This window comes from Papaver somniferum, chromosome 3 (assembly GCF_003573695.1).
Source record: "Papaver somniferum cultivar HN1 chromosome 3, ASM357369v1, whole genome shotgun sequence".
Lineage (NCBI taxonomy): Eukaryota > Viridiplantae > Streptophyta > Magnoliopsida > Ranunculales > Papaveraceae > Papaver > Papaver somniferum.
Window position 1 is genome coordinate 77,910,055 of NC_039360.1, and position 21,501 is coordinate 77,931,555.

Genomic DNA, 21,501 nt, shown 5'->3' on the forward strand with positions numbered 1-21,501 from the left:
TATATTACTTGTTAATTAAGTGGAAAAATACTAATTAATTTGTTGAGGTTATGACATGCATCAAATTTTGGCGCCGCTTTCGGGGAACAACGGAGCAACTTTAGTTGTTTTTCTTTTATTTTTGTTTCTAACTTTGTTTTATAAAATTGTTATTTCAGGTAACAGTTTTCCATGTATGGTGGACAAGAGCAAGCATATTACAACAATCAATACGGTTTTCAACCTCAACACTATGGAAACTTCCAACCATCCTTAGGATACAATCAAAACCAATATTTTTTCCAGGATCAATATCCTATGGAACCTTATGGGTACTCTCATGAGACAACACCAAAAATGGAGTTTCACAATAGGCTCCCGTTGTTGCGAATCGGGTTCGCAGCTGCACAGAGTTGTTGCTACATGGTGAGACGTGAATTTTCACAACGGAAATGTAGTTGTTGCGAATTTCAGTTCGCAACTGTTCTAAGCCGTTCGAATGTAAAATTTTGCAACAGCTACTTTGCGTTGCTAATTTTTTACTATTAATTGCGAATTCTTGACTAAGTCAACGAAAAAATTGACCCTCAAAGTCACGGTAAAAAGTTTAGCAACATATTTTAGCTGTTGCGAAATTTTCACAACAGTTGCAAAATTATTTGACTAAGTCAAAGAAGATCGACTTCCGTTTTTGTGGTACAGATTTAGCAATAGATTTCAGCTATTGCTAATTCTTTGCAACAATAAGAAAAAAAAAGTAGGTTTTTGTTGACCTGGTCAAAAAATCCTACGGTTCTATTTATCCTGCAACTACCCATAAGCTTGTGAATCAATCCAACAATCAATCATATTCTGCATCACTTATATTGACATTGATATGCTCAATTATACATAAGAAGAACATTTAAGAAAATTACCACAAAAGAGAAAGAACATTCAATTATATGTTCATCAACACATGGTATACATAAGAGTTACTTTTGATTTTAATGAGACTCCGACTTAGTTTAGTTTCAAACTCTAACAACAATATGTTCATCTATACATGGTGAGTGTGTAAGATACAAATTTCTGAATTATGCGACAACCTAAATTTCAGCAAGAACAAGCACCTGATATCAATGCTAGATTTGCACATGTTCATCTCATCTACATTACGCGACAATCCTATAACACAAGTACAAACCATTTCATTAGATACGGAAAATGAAGAAAATAAAAGCAATATCCCTACAACTCATAAGATACGGAACCAAATTCTGGATAAAGTATCTAAAATACAAATTTCTAATGTAGAACTTGTTAAGAAGAATGCAATACGGAGATTGCAGGTGATACGAAGAGACGAAAGAGATACGAATAAGATGAAATTTGATAAAGAGATTAAGGAAAGATAAAAGAGAATTCGTATAAACGAATAATAAGATTGATAATAATATTGTTTCATAATAGATTGTATATCCTAAACAAGAAGGCTTAGCCTTTATATAGGTTCTACAAGAAGCGACTAAAAGAAAGAAAAGGAAATTCTAAGTAAACTAGGAAAGTAAAAGACTTGCAAAGCAAGTAAATGAGACAAAGTTGATTACAGAATGGGATCAACTAATCAGAGTTGCTTCAGAAAAATGGAGGCAACTAGTCACAGTTTCTTTAGTCAAAAAGGGATCAACTTGTCATAGTTGATGCTGTCTTGAAGTAAAGGATGTCCTACATCAGTCCCCCCTCCCTTATTGAAAGAAACCCGCCCTCCAGTTAGCCAGTGAAAAGAACTTCATTCTCTCCATGAAGAACGTAGGTATCACGTTTGCGGGCTTACCACGATCAAACACAAAACTTGTATCTCTAGAGATCATAAAGCGAAACATCCAAGAAATGTGTCTCAAAGCATCATAAGAGTTGTGATTAAATTTCCCACGATCAAAAACAAAAGTCACGTCACTAGTGTTGGTAACGAAAACCATGCCAGCAACGACTTCCATGAGTATAATATGTGTGTCTTCCAACTTCGGATCTACTTCTTTAAAAGCATAATCAATTGACTTGTTCCTTTTCTGAACCAAAAAATACCTTTTCGGCTGCAGTATCAACATTTCTGTTAGGAAATAATATCTCCCAACCAAGTCTTCTATTTTCTACGTACCGTCTGTAGTTCACAGTGTTGTCAAAAATTCTGGCAAGCGGCAATGCAGAAATAGGTGGCAAAAAGAACGTGGTATTCATGTCGACCATTTTAGTAATGGCTACTGATTTCCTTTCTTCTCCTGCTCGCTTTACTCCAAACATTTCTTTGTCTAGAAAACTATCCACTGTTCGTGTTTTCTCCAGCTTATGAACTGTGCATGTATATTTTCCACGATCAAAGACGAAATCTGTAGTTGCACGAAATCCTACACTACACCCCTCATATGATTTCATTATTATTCAACTCATTTCAGATTTATACTCTTAATTTTATTGATCAATCTTTGAATATTCTTATAAGAAAAGATAAAAGAATCAAGAATGACCTCTGCTATAGACTTTCTCTCTCCTATTTACTTGTTTCTTACTCAAAAAAGATCTCTCTTTTTCCTCTACAACTGAATGGCTATTTATAGGGAAATACATAGTGGATGACAGCTAATATATCCTTTATTTTCGGAAATTATTTGCGATATTCTCGCAACCTTACAAATCTTAATCTCGCAAACTCTCTAATTTTCGCAGGACCATCACATCTTTCTCATGATTTTAGCTGACGTCGATTATTATCTCATTTCTGAAATTGCTCTGCGACGCTATTGTGTTGTGTTGTTGATAATTTTGCTAAGATATTATTGTTGCGAGATTCTGATCCTACATCTTGCCTCTTCTCATATCTTTCTGCGAAGTAGAGAATGATGTGAGAAATGCCGTAGCTGTTCATTTCTTCATATTCTGCATTTATCACACGTACTCTTTCTTCCATCTGTTTCTTAACACGTCTTTTGTAACCGCTGCTTTTTAACCGTTCTTATTTTTCCGTATTAATCGTGTTTATCTTCTCGAGGAAAAATTACCTCTATATATATTCTTTCTCATTCTCTTTTTCTTTCTTTTTATTTTCTCTGCAACTTCATCGTTCTTCTGCAAATCCGTTATTGCAATTTTTCTGTTTTCTTCTTCAATCTTTTTAAGTTCTTCTTCATCTTCATACTATTTCTTCAATCTTCATCGTTCGTAATTTTCTTCGAAATAATCTTCCTGCTATTTTTTCCATGGATTCATCAAGGTTAGTTTTCTTTTTTCTTCTTTATGGGTTTTGCTGAAATTGATCTTGTTTATTGCCTTATTTGATGTTGTTTATGTGATTCCCATACTCTTGTTATTTCAGCAAAAGCGCCTCCAACACTAAATTTACAGTTCAGAACCCTAATATTCCCAAACCGCAGCATAAGGTTGTTGCGCATAAAAGAAAGTGCGAATGAGAAGGTAGTAAGAAACATATCCTTTTCTAATAACAATATTGTTGCCTCTGTTTCTTATCTGGATTGTAATTCGCAGGGTGATAAGGATGTCAATAAACCTCTCAAGAAATCTCGCCACCTTAAAACTGTTCAACTTCTGTTCCATTCCACTTACTCATCTCTTCTAAATCTCCTGCGACATCTTCGCAAGATAAACCTTTATCTCCAATTCGCGAAAAAGCTGCCTCAGACTTCATTTCTTCAGCTGACCTTTCAATGATTGAAACCCCCCTTTTGATCCTTCTGTGAATGAAACTTCTTTCTTCCTATTGAGAATGTTTCTCAACCTTCTATCACTGCCAGTTCTCTACCTGAGTCTCTTCCTCTTTCGAAAGAAACCGTGGAAGGAATAGATATTGCTTTCAAAGTTTTATCTGAAGTCCTGGATGATGGCAAGAAGTCTTCTATTGATCCTATCAAGTCTAATGTTTGCGAAATTCTGAGCAAGCATTTAGGTTCTGACAGAGCTGCTTCGCAGACAGCTTTGGAAAAAGAGTAATAATGCTCTTCGTCTCGAAAATCAAAAGCTTCAGAATGTTTTGTTGGATCGTGACAATCTTCGCAAGAAGAATGATGAATTGAGAGGTATGATTTTCTTATCTGTTTCAATTTGCCTTTTTAATGGTTTTATCCTTCCCATATTTAATTATCCTTGAAATCCCTCTTTCGCATGTTAAGCCTTAAACCAGAAACGAATAATGGAGAGATATCAATTTGAATCTGCTGTTGAAGAAGCCCGTGTTGATAAAGAAATTTTGATGGATCAATATAACCAATTAGATAACCTCTATTCATATTCTCTTGATCATATAAATAATCTTACCAATGAAAATACCCAATTAGTTCAGAGACGATTTATTAAGTAATGAAGTATCTCGCCTTTCTTATTCTTTAACTAAAGCTAATTTAGGGATGGAAACTTTATCAGATGAGAATAAAACCTTATCTCAAGAGAAGCGAACTTGTTTAAACAAGATGGCGATATCTTCGCAACAACTTAGCATTCTTCAGAAAGTATGTGATGACCAAGAGCAATCTCTTCGCTCTTTGAGAAATGAACTTAAAGAAGTAACAGAGTCATCTATCGCTGAAAGAGATACACTCATTCAAGGTAGAATAGCTTTAAGTGTAAAGGCGAATCAACTTAAAGAACAATATTCCAAATTAGAAGAATCTTATTCTTCTCTTGCGAAGAAAAATGCCTTTCTTATTTCTAAAGAGAAAAATCTTCAGTCTCGACTTAAAGGTTTAGTTGGAGATAAATTTGATGACGCAATGGACCGTTGGGAGAATAGTTGTCTGTCCTTGATTCAACACCTTATTTCGCAAAAGGAAGGTAGTCATAATAGTTTGACTGCCTTAACTATCTTTTCTTTGTCATATCTTTTTCTGAGTTCTTCATCTTATTGAAATTTTGTATTCTACCTTTCGCAGAGTCTGAGAAGAATCTTCATTCCTCCATTTCTGTTTTGGAGGCTAAATATGCCAAAATTCGCAAAGAAAATGCATTGCTCGTCTCTGCCCTTACTGGTTCTCGCGACCGAGCAGAAAGAAGACTTGATTATCTTGCTTATTTTAAGGATATTCAAGATAGGAATCATCAGAGAGCACTTCTTCGTCAAGTTCATCTCCGGGCTGAAGTCCTTGTAAATGATATTTTATTGTCCAAATCTCTTCCTCCTACATCAATTGAACCTTTGAAGTAGATGATGATGAAGTTCCTCGTCCTGCTGATAGTGATTATGATTATGAAAGTGGTGCAGAGGATATTCTTGGAAGATGAAGAAGATTCCTTCTGCTGGTGTTAATCAAAATGAGAAAGAAATCTCTCCTGAAGAAGTAATTGCTGGCGATAATCAAGGTGCTAGTCAAGGCGAAGATCAGAACCGAAATGAAGGAGAGGCTTGCGATAATGAGAACATTGGCGAAGAACGTCTGTTATCTCCTCTACTGGAAATACTGAAGCTTGAGCTTCTTATCTAGTTTATCTTCTTGAATTGTCTTACTTTTATCACTTTTGCGAATAATTTCTTCAACCAACTTTGGAATCAATTTTCCTTTTAGTATTTTGCTGATGAGAAAGATAATGCTTCTTGTTTATTGATTCCCATACTTGCCTCTCATATCTTTCTTATAAATATTTTGTTTTATCATGTGGTCTTATTTTCCTTCCTAATTAAAGGTCTTATTATGCCACCTCTTGTCATTGCGACAAAATCGCAGGACGTCCTTGCACTTTCATGCAAAAACCCATTGATCTTGCCTTAACTTTTTCTTTTGTATTATGGCCTCTTCAGGAATGTTGCGACAATATGACAGGCCTAAATATTCTTGCGAAAATAAAGCCCCATGACATTGCCGTCTTGCGACGAAATCGCAGGACGTCTTCGCACTTTCATGCGAAAACCCATTGATCTCGTCTTATCTTTTTTTTTTTATTATTGCCTCTTCAGGATTGTTGCACAAATATGACAAGCCTTAATACCCTTGCGAATAAAAAGCCTCATGACATTTGCGTCTTAAGACACTTATCAGCTCCCTAATGGAGGGTGCCGCCCTTATCTCCCCCTGGTTGCCCCTTCAAGGAGGCGTACTTCTACCATACAAGGTTAGCTCCTCCCATCCAGTCTTAACAACAACCAGTTGTTTTCGCAGCCTCTTATCCCTTTTACCTATAGGGTTATGGTTACGAGACTGCACCCTAAGTGGGGTTTTCTTCGGCCGAGTGCAGTATAAGCCAAGACTTGTCCAGAATGGCAAGTACGCTTCAAACGTCCCTGACACTCTTGACTCAACCGTGTACCTCGGCGCCTTGATCAGATCTGCACTCCTTGGGAGAGTCCTTATTACCTTAGTCGCCCAACCCAAGTCATCTTAAGCTGAGAATCCAAGGTGCCTCTCCCGGATGGGCTTTATTGACCCCAAATCTCCATGACTCAGGTTCCGGTGGCGGTGTAGCCTTTCCCTCCCTGAGCCATGCAACAGTACCACCCTAATATACGTACTTTAGTCTTACATTTGCCTCTTGCGAAATTTTATTCGCGAACTAGGTGTACGCCATAAAGGTTCGCCCCTTTCTTTTATGTCATTGTTCTGTGATTATCTCTGCGAAAATTTCGCACATCATGATCTTGTTTGATATGAATAATCTTGCAATTATTTTTCAGAATCCATAACTTCTCAAAGCTTCTTACGGATAAATCTTTTTAAATACAACTGTTCCATGGTCTGTCAAGTCTATGACCAACATCTCTACCTTCTGGATCCATTAATCTATAAGCTCTGTTCCAACTATCTCCTTAATGATGTAAGGTCCATCCCATTTTTTTCGCTAATTTTCCACCATTTTCTCGCTGATATATTGGTGTCTCTCGCAAACTAAATCTCCTGGTTGAATTCGCGTACTTTGACACGTTTATTATATTCTCGGGCTAATCTTCGCTGATAATTCTCCATATGTTGTAAAGCTTTTTCTCTTCTTTCTTCTAATTCATCAAGTTTATTTAAGATCAAACCCGCACTAAGATTTTTTCCCAAGCTTCTCTTTTTGTTGTCGGAATAACAACTTCTGTTGGTAACACCGCTTCAACTCCGTATGTTAAACAAAAAGGTGACATTCCAGTAGCTTCTCTTCTAGTTGTATTATAAGCCCATACTGCATTATGTACTTGTTCGCACCATGCTCTGTGATGTCCTTCCAATTTCTTCTTTAATATATCTGCAATTGTTTTGTTTGTTGCTTCTACCTGCCCATTAGCTTGTGGATACAAAGGAGTAGACTTTCCACATTTTATCTTGAATGCATTAAGTAGCATTTCTATATTTGTCCTTCAAATTGTTTCCCATTATCAGATACCAACTGCGCAGGAATTCCAATCTGCAAATGATATTTTCGAATATGAATGTAAAGATATCTTTGTCGCGAATATGTGTACTGCCTTCACTTCTGTCCATTTTGTGAAATAATCTGTTGCGACTATTAAATATCTTCTTTGTCCAGAACCTGGTAAAAATGGCCCACAATATCTAAGCCCCACTTTCCAAAAGGCCACACACTGGTTGAAGATGATAAGGTGCTCCAGGTGCATGTATTTTCTTTCCATGCCGCTGACAATCTTCGCAACGCTTGATATTTGTTTTGCATCTTCGTGCATGTATGGCCAGTAATAGCCTTGCATTTTTGCTCTATGTGCCAAAGATCTTCCCCCTATGATTGCCAGCATCCCCACTATGTAACATTTTTAGCACTTTTTCTCCTTCCTCTCGTGTCAAACATCTGAGTGATGGTCCATTAAAGGATTTTCGGTATAGCAACCCATCTCTTAATTCATAATTCGTTGCGCGGCTTTTTAACTTGTGTGTTTCCAATCTATTTCTTGGTGTTTCTCCTCCCGCCAAATATGCATGAAGTTCCATTCTCCAGTCTGCGATATTGTTCGTTTGTTCTTCTTCTTCATTGTCTATTATCATCACGTCCACTTCTTCTTCTTCTTTTTATTGATTGATGGTGACAGAAGTGTTTGTATTTTTATGCATCTCGCAGTTGGATCTGTCATCATGCTTGAGATGAAAGCAAAAGCGTCTGCGAGTCTGTTATCCTTTCTTGAAATGTGCCTCCATTTTATTTTTGGGATTTTCGCTGACAATTCTTCAACGAGCTTCTTGTATTTCTTCAAGGATGGTTCATTTGTAGTATACTCTCCCTTTATTTGGCGAATAACTAGCTGCGAATCACTAGTGATCCTGGCATTTTCTAGTTTCATTTCTATTGCGAATTTTAAGGCATGTATCACAGCTTCATATTCCGTTTCATTATTAGTGGATGCGAATTCCAATCTGAATGAAAAAGCCATCTTTATTCCTTCTGGCGAAATTAAAACAATTCCAACTCCATTTCCTTCTCCATTTGATGATCCATCTACCAATATCTCCCATCTATTTGGTTCTGTTAATAAATCTTTTGGATCTCCTGTTCTTCTTCTTATCCATCATTTCTTCTACTGCTTCATCTTCTTCTAAAGGAAATTCTGCCAAGAAATCTGCAACAACTTGTGATTTTGGTGAAGACAAAATTTCATATTTAATATCAAAGTGGCCTACTTGTGCATTCCATCTCTCCACTCTTCCTGATCTTTTAGAATTCTTCATCACTGATTCAATTGGTACTTTTGTTAATACCTTTATCTTATGAAAATATATGCGGAGCTTAAATGATGCATAAACTAATGCTAAGATTAACTTCTCAATCTTTGAGTAATTCTTCTCGGATATTAAAAGTTTTGCTAATGTAATAAATGGGTTTCTCCACTCCTGCGTCTATCGCAATAACACAACACTTAATGCATGCGACGTCGTCGCAAGATAGATCAATAATTCTTCTCCTGATTCTGCTTTTTGTAAAATAGTTGTATTCATAAGATGTTCTTTGATCCCTTGAAAAGCTTTTTCACATTCATCAGTCCATTTAAATTTCGCACCCTTCTTGAGTATATCGAAAAAATATTTGCATTTGTCTGATGATCGCGAATGAATCTCCCCAGCGAAGCTAGAAGCCCATTCAACTTCTGTACATCTTTTATTGTTGCTGGTGTTGGCATGTCACGAACTGCTTGCACTTTTTCTGGATCAACCTGTATTCCTTCCTTTGATACAATGTAGCCTAAAAATTTTCCCGATGCAACTCCAATAGTACACTTCTCAGGATTCAATTTAATGTTATACTGCCGCATTTGTTCAAAAATCTCCCTCAGGTCTTGTACATGGTCTTTAGCTTCTTTACTCTTTACTAACATGTCATCCACGTATACTTCTAATGTTTTGTGTATCCATTTTGCGAACACCTTCTCTACCATTCTTTGGTATGTCGCTCCCGCATTTCGCAAACCAAATGGCATTTTCGTGTAACAATATAAACCTCTAGGGGCGAAGAAAGTATGTTCTTGATCTTCTTCAGCGAGAGGGATTTGGTTATACCCTTTGTACCCATATAAAGACGATATCTATCGTTTCCCGCGGATTCCACCATTTGAGGAATATCTGGTAACGGAAAACTATCTTTGGGGAAGCTTTGTTTAAATCAGTGAAATCTATGCAAATCCTGATTCCTTTGTTTTTCTTTGGGACAATGACCATATTCGCTATCCATTCTGGGTATTTAGCTTCTCTTATGATTCCCGCATCAAGCATTTTCTGTAGTTCTTCTTCTATTTGGGAATGGTAAGTTGTTGCAATTTTTCTTATTCTCTGTTTAAATGGTCTCACATTTTTGTTAATCTCCAACTTGTGGCATGCAATTGATGGATCTATTCCCGGTATCTCATCCATGCTTCCTGCGAAAACATCTTTATATTCTCGCAACAGGTTAACAGTTCTTTCTTCTTCTTCCACATCCATTTTGGTTCCAATTCTCAATATTAGAGGTTCTTCTATAGTCCCAACGTTTATTTCTTTTGTTGGTTCTGCGGCAGTGTAACTGGGTTTAGGTTCTCCCATTGGTGTTGGTTTTTTATTGTTTTCACAGGTCCTTCTCCTTCTTCCGAAATTTCGCTGGGTATTCCTTTGCCTTCTTTTGCCCTATATATATACTCTAAATTCTTCTTCTTTCTTTGCTTCCTTTGCCAACTTTCTGCGAAATTTTTTCTTTTTGCTTGTCCTTCATAATGCTTTACTTCAATTTGATGACATAATTTCGCATTGTCAACATCTCTCTGATTTCACCTATTCCATTTGGTGTGGGGAATTTAATACATTGATGCAACGTTGATACTACAACTTTTATCGCATGTATCCATGGTCTTCCTAACAACATATTATATGGCGATTCCATATCCACCACGCATAGTGTTACGTGTTTCGATCTCTCCAAGTGGAATTCGTACCACTATTTCTCCTTTAGGTTTTTGTGGATTTTCCAAAGCCGTGAACAAAATATGTTGAACTGGACATTTCTTCATCTTTAAATCCATTCCCATTCCCCGGAATGCATGATAAAATATTATATCCACTGAACTTCCTGTATCGATTAAAGTTCTGTTCAATATCCATTCTCCCTGGATTTTTGTTGTTGTCTCCTTCTCTTTTCGCGTAATAGGCACTGTAATAACCAATGGAGATGTGTGGTTCAAATTTTCTTTTGGTATTTCTGCCGCCATGAATGTAATTTTTTGCTTTTCCCAATCTTTCAAGGGTGATGTCTTTTCTACCGCCATAACCTTCCTTCCTTCAAATTTCGTTTATGTATTCTTCCTTTGATGTTTTCATGGAATTCATTAACCATCGTTTTTGTTATCATATTACACTACAATCTTTTGTCATCTTCATTAATTCTAATCATCTTTCTTTTAACTGGTTCACTGATTTATTTAATCACTTTCTTGATTTGAACATTCTCAACAACAATCTTCAATTTTCGATCTTGAAGTTCCCTATTTCTAGCGCCATTATGTAGTTGCAGGAAATCCTACACTACACCCTCATATGATTTCATTATTATTCAACTCATTTTAGATTTATACTCTTAATTTTATTGATCAATTTTTGAATATTCTTATAAGAAAAGATAAAAGAATCAAGAATGACCTCTGCTATAGACTTTCTCTCTCCTATTTACTTGTTTCTTACTCAAAAAAGATCTCTCTTTTTCCTCTACAACTGAATGACTATTTATAAGGAAATACATAGTGGATGACAGCTAATCTGTCCTTTATTTTCGGAAATGATTTGCGATATTCTCGCAACCTTACAAATCTTAATCTCGCTAACTCTCTAATTTTCGCAGGACCATCACATCTTTCTCATGATTTTAGCTGACGTCGTTTATTATCTCATTTCTGAAATTGCTCTGCGACGCTATTGTGTTGTGTTGTTGATAATTTCGCTAAGATATTATTATTGCGAGATTCTGATCCTATGAAATCCATTATTTGAACCCCTTGCTGTACCGTACACCCATGAATGGTGAAAAGTGTACATAAGTACAGTCCATTAAACTCGAAAACCAACATGTGTTTGTTTTTAGTTGAATGTAGTGAAATCAGTTCAGTGCCATCTGAAATATACTTGTCTCCCTGTATTGAACTTTTCTTATACATGTCCAACAAATGGAGTCTTGAACTCCACTTATGAGCATCAGTTAAATAATTTATGGTCTTCTTCACACAAATTGTTACCAACAGAAATTAATTTGAAGAATCTCTTTGAAAATCCATTTTCATCAAATACAAAGACTACCTTTCCTCGGCATCTAAAATACGGATCCCTTGAGTGAGACCAAAGAGGAGGATACCAGAGAAAATGTGGAGTATCCATAAATTTCCCAAATCTTACTCCATAGCCTGTCCAATGAGTAGCATAGAATACTTGACCAACGGAAATGGATAGAGTTATAAAACCCCCTCCTGCGAGAACTGTAGATGCTTCACGGAGTATAATGGAAAAGGAGAAACCATAGAGACTATCAGGTACCCCTAAAATATTCATCTTGTATAGAGGATCGCCCCATCGAGTTGTTTTAATAAGAGCATAATCGTAGCAACAATTCATGTCGGTTGTACGACATTCGTACCGGCACTCTGGATCCAAAGTTAAAGCCTCTCCATACACACTAATATTTGAACTTCGACTGCTAGCAATCACTGAATCATAAGGGACAATGTTTGATCGAGAACCTTCGGTTGTCAACTCAGATAGTAAGTTCTCAATAAACTCCACCGTGCTATTTTTGCAAAAGAAAACAGCCCATGAATTATAGAGTAAATCAGCACCTTTCATACGTGCCTTCTTAAACACTCTAAATATGTCCATAGCTTCTTTTGAATACTCATTCATTGAAATCCAGTGATTCAAGTAATTAGGAGCTAACTTAAATGACCCTTTCTCTTTTAATACCTTTTGAATTTCACCCAAGTCTGTCCAAACTGTAAAATAGGTTACTGGATGCATGTCCACAAATTTTCCACGATCATTCTTGTTGGTTTCCACCCTCAAATTCATGTTCTTCCAAGTGTGGTAAGTAAACAGCAACTCCAGGAAGATATACCATATTCCAATCACGACGAAGAGTAAAAATTTTGCAGCCTGCACTATTATTGACGAAGTGAACTCGAAGAACCTGAAAAATATTGTAGGAATTACTGTTTAGTCCATTTTTTAATGATCCAGTTAATGGCTAGTCCACACGTGGAAAAAATTTACTCCTTAGTCCAAAAACATGTTTTTGGACTAAATTATTTACTCTTTAGTCCAAAAACTTCGTAGAGACTATAAAGTGTATTTTCTAAATTCCTAAAACACCCTTCCAGGTCTAATTAATATCAACACATGTAAATGTTACTACTAGTATGTTACCACATACTAGTAGTATCAATACAGTGATACTACATATTAATATGTACTGTACTAGTAGTAACAAAAATATCTTATTGTTATTAGGAAATTAGGTAACTACTTTAATATACTAGTAGTAACTAGTATACTAGTTACTACTATTAGTATACTAGTATAGTATACTATACTATACTATACTATACTAGTATAGTAGTATTAACTAATACTAGTAGTAACATATGTAGTATCAATACATAACAATTTTTTGATATGTAGTATCAATATATAACATACTACATATTGATATGTAGTAGTATCAATACATAACATATTACTACTAGTACAATAGTTACTACTAGTATACTACATACTATATATGTTATTACTACATACTACATACTAGTTACTACTAATTACTACTAGTATACTACATATTACATATATAGTAACATATGTATTAATATACGTAATATTATATGCTAGGGTTAGTAGAATAATTTTACTCTTTTCAAAAAAAATTAGACTAGGGAGTAAATATATTTTTTCGCTGGACTAGCCAGTAACCCGAGTCGGATTTACTCGACTAAACATGAAATTCCTCAAAAATATTTGTAAGTAGTTCTTCATGATAGCCCCAGTTCGAATAGATAAGGTCTTAGTACCAAAAGAAAAATGCCAAAACATGATAGTCTCGGAGTGGTGAAAGGTAAGAAATATCACCAACTTCAGTGGTAAAGTGAAGTCTGTATGGTGTTCACAGTACCCTGGATCAATTATCAACACATCTTTATACACTCGAAAATTTGAACCACCACAGCTATCAGGAGTAGCATACAGAACCAGACGTCCAAAAGCATCATTAGAAGGGATGACTTTAGATCGGGATTTGTTAGTTGTCGTCTCATTAATCAAAGACACAGCATTACCAGGTCTGATCCCTTATGAACAAAAGAGATGACAACGTCCTCTTCCACCTTATGTGTCAAGGTTGGTAGGTGCATAATAACTCCAGGATGCATTGCAGTCTCCCTATCACCAAGAAGAGTAAATTTCTCACAGCTACATCTCACCAAATCTAACTCACTGTTAGCGTTGTATTCATCACTTTGTGTTAAAAGTCCAGGATCGAACAGAGATGAATTAATGCCATTTGAAACCGAAAGGGCCAGATGTGTAGCTTCCCAGCTTATACTTCTTGTTGTTCGCAGTCGAGTATCAGTCATGCAAATACCAACGTCTTGATTGAAAGGCATGTTTCTTCTTACAAAATCTTTTGCTAAACCTTGTGCCAACGATACTCTCTCGGCGTTTGAGAAAATTCTACCACGAAATCTTCCAAAATAATTTTCACAATCATAAACAGACTTATGAAATGACACAGGAGAATTACTAGGTGATGATTCCACAAATTCTTCCTTGGTATGCAAACTATAAGAAACCATATGTATTTCCCCATAATTTACAAGTTGATTATTTGTAACCCTAGATATAACAGGTATATCAACAAAAGAAACTATTGGATTAAGATTGGATGACTTACCATGAAGATCAAACAAATCAGGCGATTCATGTAAGACCATGCTGACGTGAGTTTCTTCTTTATGAGCATGATTTATTTCATATGCTTGAGAAGTATTTTTCATCTCTTCCTCACCAATTGATGTAGCTGAAACAACGCCAACACTTTTAGACGACGAATCATCTTGAGTTGAAAACGATACAACTTCATCGTTATGTGATTCCTCCTCTTCATTGACCAGTTTTTCTTCTTGCATAGTAACTTGATTATCTTCTTCCTCTGAAACAGGAACTTCCATCTTTTCTTCGTTAATTGACGTAACCGAAACAGCTACAAAATCAGTAGAAGATTATTGGGTTATGGAAAACTTCCTTGCCCTCCTTGTGGGAGAAGGGACCATATATATATTATTATTAATAATCTCTATTAAAGAGAATATCCTTGGTCCGCTAAATATGGTAGAATATAATCTATTACACCCCCTTAGTCTTAGCGGGAGAGAAACAAACACTAAGACTAGTACGAAAACGAAGAAATAATTGTCTAGGAAGACCCTTCGTGAAAATATCAGCGTACCGATTTTCGGATGGAATGTGTAGCACCCGAATGTCCCCAATACGGACGCGTTCACGAACAAAATGAATGTCGATTTCCACATGTTTGGTGCGTTGATGTTGAACCGGATCACCCGACATGTAGACAGCACTCACATTGTCACAATAAACGATAGTAGCCCGTCGTAGTGGTATATGTAGCTCAAGAAGTAAATTCCGGAGCCAAGTCGTCTCGGCCACGGAATTAGCCACACCCCGATATTCAGCTTCAGCACTGGATCGGGAGACAGTCGCCTGACGTTTGGAAGACCAAGAAACAAGGTTGTCACCCAAAAAAATGCAGAAACCAGAGGTAGATCGTCGTGAATCAGGACAGCCCGCCCGATCAGCATCAGAGTATGCATGGATGCCAGAAATGGTGGATACAGATAAAAATAACCCATGTTCGATAGTGCCCTGGAGGTACCGAAGTATACGCCGAAGCGCCTGCATGTGAGGTTCTCTAGGGTCGTGCATGAATAAACATACCTGTTGAACCGCGTAAGATATGTCCGGTCGAGTAAAAGTAAGATACTGTAAAGCCCCAGCCAAACTTCGGTATAGAGTAGGATCCTTAAGAGCTGGTCCAGAGGTAGCGCTAAGCTTGGAGTTGGTGTCGACCGGAGTGGCCACTGGATTGCAGGCAGTCATGGATGCACGAGAAATTATGTCCTTCGTATAGAGTGACTGAGACAAAAACAACCCGGAGGATGACCGAGAAGCAGTGATTCCCAAAAAATGATGTAAGGAGCCAAGGTCAGTCATACAGAACTCTTGTTTCATCATGTCAATAAAACGGGTGAGAAGAACATCAGTAGAGGCAGTGAGTATGATATCATCAACGTACAGTAATAAGTATGCCGTGTCCTGTCCTGACCGATAAATAAATAGAGATGGATCACATACACTACCCTGAAAACCACATTGAGTGATGAAAGTCGCAAACCGCTGAAACCATGCCCGAGGTGCCTGTTTGAGACCATAAAGAGATCTACGAAGGCGGCAAACATAATCCGGGTGAGTAGGATAAAGTTCCCCAGAGCTATCACAGCGAAAAAGGATCGTCCTCGAATTCAAATCCTTCACAGAAAAACCATAAGGATCAAATTCAACAGACACATGATTATCAGTTGTGAACTTTCGAACGGAAATAAGATTTTTGATAATATCAGGAACTACGAGGGTATCGTTGAGGTGAAGAGGTCGGGACGAGAGGTTTATAGAGTGGGTGCCACTAGCCATAACTGGAATAGAGTTACCGTTGCCAACCAAGATAGATTTAACATTGCTAGTGTCGAAAACAGTATGTAACGTACCTTGGTCCGTGGTGATATGGGATGTCGCACCAGTGTCCATGTAGAACGTTTTATCTGGTGGCTGTAAGCTCAATGAACTGTAGGCTTCCGCAAAATCACTGGGCTGTAGTGTTTCAACTGAAGGCACAGCGTACGCATGGGCCTGTCCAAGAATTGAAGAGCGTCGCTGCTGGGCTTGACGAGGACGTCCAGCAGATTGGCCTCGAGGTGGTGCAGTGGGCTGCCAAAGTGGAGCAGTTGGGTACGGGCATGGAGGTTGAGCCCAGTATGGCATCCAAGATGCTGGGTTAGCTGGGTACACTGGGCCGCGTGGCGCACTGGGCTGGCGAGGTGCACTGGGCTGGCGAGAGTATCCTGGGGTTGGCAGAAGAAGACCGGAGTTTGCAGGGTTGACATGTCTTTTTCCGTTGCTAGTTCGGTGATGGCGTTGAGAAGAATTGTTTCCAGTGGCTGCAAGGGAAGTGTAAGATATCATGGTGGTTTGTTGAGCACGTCGTATTTATTCAGTGCGTAGTTGTGAACGAGCAGCATCATAGGTGGGCATAGACTGTTGTATGAAGGAAGCAACAGTGTTGTATTCCTCCTGTAGACCATTGACAAGTTGGATAACCAAACGTTTGTCATTCATGGGAAAATCGAGATCGGTCAGTCGATCCGCTAACGACTTGAGTTTGTCACAGTAATCATCGACACTAGCACAGTCAACAAACTTTAGATTGACAAATTTACTTTCAAGGGTTGCAGCACGATTACCTTTGTTATCTTGAAACAACTTTTGAAGATGATCCCAAAGTTCTTTGGCGGTTTTACCAGATTTTAGAACTGTGAGCATGAGATCCTTGGCCATGGTGGAGAACATCCATTGGCGGCATAGGGCGTCGAGTTGTTTGAGGGTATTTGCATCAATCCCTGTTGGTGGTGTGGATCCGTTGATGAGAAAAAGGAGATCGTGATCTTGTAGATGTAGTTCGAAGAGAAAAACCCAGGATGAGTATTCATCTTGTTTGATGTCAAGAAGAATAGGAATCAGGGTTTTGATGTTGGTTACGGCAAAGGCCGGATGCAGAGTTTTCTTATCACCTGTCATGGATTTTGTGTTGGAGGTTTAATAGAGAAGAAGAAGAAGAAAAGAGAGGATCGAGATTAGGGATGATACCATATTGGGTTATGGAAAACTTCCTTGCCCTCCTTGTGGGAGAAGGGACCATATATATATTATTATTAATAATCTCTATTAAAGAGAATATCCTTGGTCCGCTAAATATGGTAGAATATAATCTATTAAAGATGATGATTCCTCTTCAGTTGACAACGAAACTTTTTTAACCAGATTTTCATCTTTTTTTATAAGGTTTTCAAAGAAAGATATGATACTTATTTTTAACTTTTCCAACGTAGTTTTAATCTCAACAAAATCATCTTTTATAATTGGATTTTCACGTTTAGCTAAAGCAAGCTTTTTGCATTCAGCTTCAGCGAAAGCAAACTTTTCACGCTTTTTACGTTCAGCTTCATCCCTTTCACGTTTAGCGACAGTAATCACATACTCTTCAAGTTTCTCCAATCTTTGCTTTTCATCTTCTATGACACAATAAAGCCTATTTAGTTTCTGTTCATCTTCTACACGGCGATAAATTACACGACGATTCTCCATTATTTTCTCCTTATATTTTTGAATACTTGTTGATAACTCTAATCTAAGCTGTAGAAGATCTTCCATAGATAGGTCTTCAAGGGTTGTTTTCTTCATGATCAAAAACGAGAACAAGAAAGCTAGGTTTTTTTTTATTTTAATATATGGGATATGGTTTTGAGTTTGCGATTTTGCGGAAGCAATTATGGATCGGTTTCTAGATAAGAATCTAGAAACGTTGGCTCTGGTACCAACTAATGTAGAACTTGTTAAGAAGAATGCAATATGGAGATTGCAGGTGATACGAAGAGACGAAAGAGATACAAATAAGATGAAATTTGATAAAGAGATTAAGGAAAGATAAAAGAATTCGTATAACGAATAATAAGATTGATAATAATATTGTTTCATAAAAGATTGTATATCCTAAACAAGAAGGCTTAGCCTTTATATAGGTTCTACAAGAACCGACTAAAAGAAAGAAAAGGAAATTCTAAGTAAACTAGGAAAGTAAAAGACTTGCAAAGCAAGTAAACGAGACAAAGTTGATTACAGAATGGGATCAACTAATCAGAGTTGCTTCAGAAGAATGGAGACAACTAGTCACAGTTGCTTTAGTCGAAAAGGGATCAACTTGTCATAATTGATGTTGTCTTGAAGTAAAGGATGTCCTACATCAATTTCAGAAGACCACACACTTATCTTGTTGTTGTTGTTGTTGTTTTGTTTCTATTTTTGAAGGGTAAAAGGACTCAAAAGAGTTCATTTATTAAACTACCTCATTATTTGAGGTTTGCAGAAATACGAAGTGGTGGGATTTGCATTCCACAATCTATTTACACTGTCATTGATGGTGTAAAATGAGCCAACCAAAATATATAAAATTCACTTATAAATATGCCATTAAGAGGGGCGTGTACATCCCACCAAGGGACACTGTAATTACCCGAGCATCTGGTGTCGCTTTCTCCAGCAATGGCAACATCAAATATGTTATACAAAAAGTCCCTGCTACATTTACGGCGAAGTTCATCTCCAATATGGCAAAAGTACAAACAAAAATACACAAAATGCATCAATTTTCCCTGAAGCATAAATCTAACATATTATTTGTTTCTAAATACATGCTGCAAAAGTAGAACATAAGTAATTGAATAAAAGAATTAGCGCATAACTTTAACAACCGAACATTCTAAGTCATACCAAGTTACACTGCTGCATGCCACAATTACATTTATCGTATCACAACAGGTCATATTATAACTTATCAACTAACATGTTAATTGTTTATATCACTTCCACATATACAAATCATTTTGCAACCCACTGGATTTGCAATAAAAATCCTAGAAAGAACGATCATTCCCGAGGTGAGAAAAAAAAAAGAAACTGAGTCTGAGTATACCTTGAAGTACATATTTTGGTTGCCAGTGGCTGATTGAACTTTTGAAACAACAGCTTCTCCTCGTTCTTTATTTCGACACACCATATACACATTTCCACAACTAAAATTCAACAATAATTCCAAGTGAATTAAAGGAAAAATGAACTTGGAAGTTTGCAGTAAGATCACAACAGATACTTACCAAAGAAAGGTCGCCAACGGCTAAATCCAGCAGCAATATAATCATTAAGTGTAATACCTCGCAAGAAAGTTATCAACAAGTTTCAGCAAACTGAATCCAAGCATAATCAAATGAACTTACCAGGGATTGATATTCTCCCAGGTGGCTACTAGCTACAGTTGACCTTATATTCCTGCACAATTACTATAAATACATATAAAGGAACCACACAAATGCAATAAATAAATTCATACATAAGAGAATGGTCAAGGTTCACAAAATATACATATTAGATGCCAAGTTTAAGTTAAAGTAAAATACTTCCTGAGTGCATAATTGCATAAAAGTCTACCCTGTACGACATCATAGTCTTCTTATGGACAAAATATCTACAAAAATCTGGAAAAGGATGATTACGCGAAAAAGATAATTATACTTGCCTTCACAATATCAACTGCTTAGAAAAAATAGTGAGGATGCCATTGCTTAGACAACATCAACTGCTGAACTAATAAAGTTATAGTGATTTCTTCCAAATGTACCATATCTGCAATATTGTTTCATAAAAAAAAAAAGATACTTTCAGGACTAGTAAAAAGAATGAAAAAAATTATTCGGCAAATCTGAGAGAAGCATCTTACCTTATTGTTTTGGTTTTGCAAACTGGTTATTCTGATGGATGCTAACCAAGGCTTTTGATAGCAGTAGTGTAGCTTCCTTGAAGACTAGTAAGGATTCAACACTATAATCTCAAGTACCAACCTCCCATCATTAAATCCCAACCTGAAAGATTTCAAATTACATCTCAATCCATACTGAGATATCTATTTACTTATACCAGCAAGTTTCATTATAATGCTGTGAGATCACAACAGAGACTTACCAGAGAAAGGTCGTCAACGGTATATTCCGGCAGCAAAAAAATCATTAAGTGTAATACTGTTAGAGCATTGCTCGGTCGAACTCGCATGCGTTTCTATCTCAAGCATGTTTGTCAATGTTAGTGATCAAAACTATAAAGTCTTGATTTCTAGTCTATTATAGCTTAAGGTCTCGGACTAGGATAGAAAGTGTAGTTGAGTCCAAGAAATCCATGGAAATCATCATACAAGACGAAGGACTACTCAAGGAACCAGTGGATCTTCATCTACTAAAAGGTATGTGGAGACTTGAACTTATCTATCACTCAAATGTCTATCTACTCTATCTCCTATCTTGAGACAAAAGTCGTTTTGATATATAGACTTAGATTATACATATTTGATATTTCGAGCCGAGTTTATCCCACCTATCTATTTCTAGAAATATATGTTGGTAAGCTTTCGCTTTAACCAAGTTCATCTTTACCTAGTGACGAAAGTCATGATATGTTTCAATCACTTTGAGAATTGCTCTGACGAAAAATGGTTTGTGAATAACAACTATATAACGTCCTCTGAGAATGTTTCAATAATTGAAATGAGAGTTTAGATTATATAACCATTGATGGATATAAGCATTGTTGTGGAAACACATATATGTATAAGTCATATTCCTTAAACCAAAGTTTGCGAACTTTGTTGATCAAGAGAACCGGAATTGTTTGCACAGTTTGCGAACTCAGTGCGCGAACTCAGTCCGCGAACTGGCGGAAGTTCTCATCCGAGAATATCTGCTGGAGTTTGAAAAATCACTCAGCAAGCTCAGTCCGCGAACTAGCGAAATTCTCAAACCCGTTTCTGCTGGAGTTTGTGAACTCCTTCCGGGAACTTAAGTCCGCGAACTTGAGTAGGTTATATCTAAAAACGATTGTTCTTGAACTCATCTTTATATTAATTAAGGAATGCTTTTGCAAACCGTGGTTATAAAGTTCATAAACCGATTCGAGTGAATCAAATCGTTTTTGCTTCGATTTTGTGTTTATGGTCAAGTCTCTTTTTCCTGCTGCATCTAGAGAGGGACTCCTTTTTATGTGAGAAATTATCATAAAACTCACTATCATCAAAATATGAGACATAGTTTGAGTTCTTACCAGAAGAATTTTGGTTTGAGGAGGAAGATAACCTGTTGACGAATTCTTTATAACCTTCAATTAACTTTTTCAGATT

The 21,501-nt window shown here is 36.8% G+C and overlaps 1 protein-coding gene across 1 annotated transcript; it reads right to left on the minus strand.

The window, feature by feature from the left end:
• Positions 1-16,715: 16,715 nt before the first annotated feature.
• On the minus strand, positions 16,716-17,303 carry LOC113359660. Its single transcript, XM_026603252.1, has one exon. It carries the CDS (start codon positions 17,301-17,303, stop codon positions 16,716-16,718), a length of 588 nt encoding a protein of 195 aa, XP_026459037.1.
• Between the last annotated feature and the right edge of the window lie 4,198 nt (positions 17,304-21,501).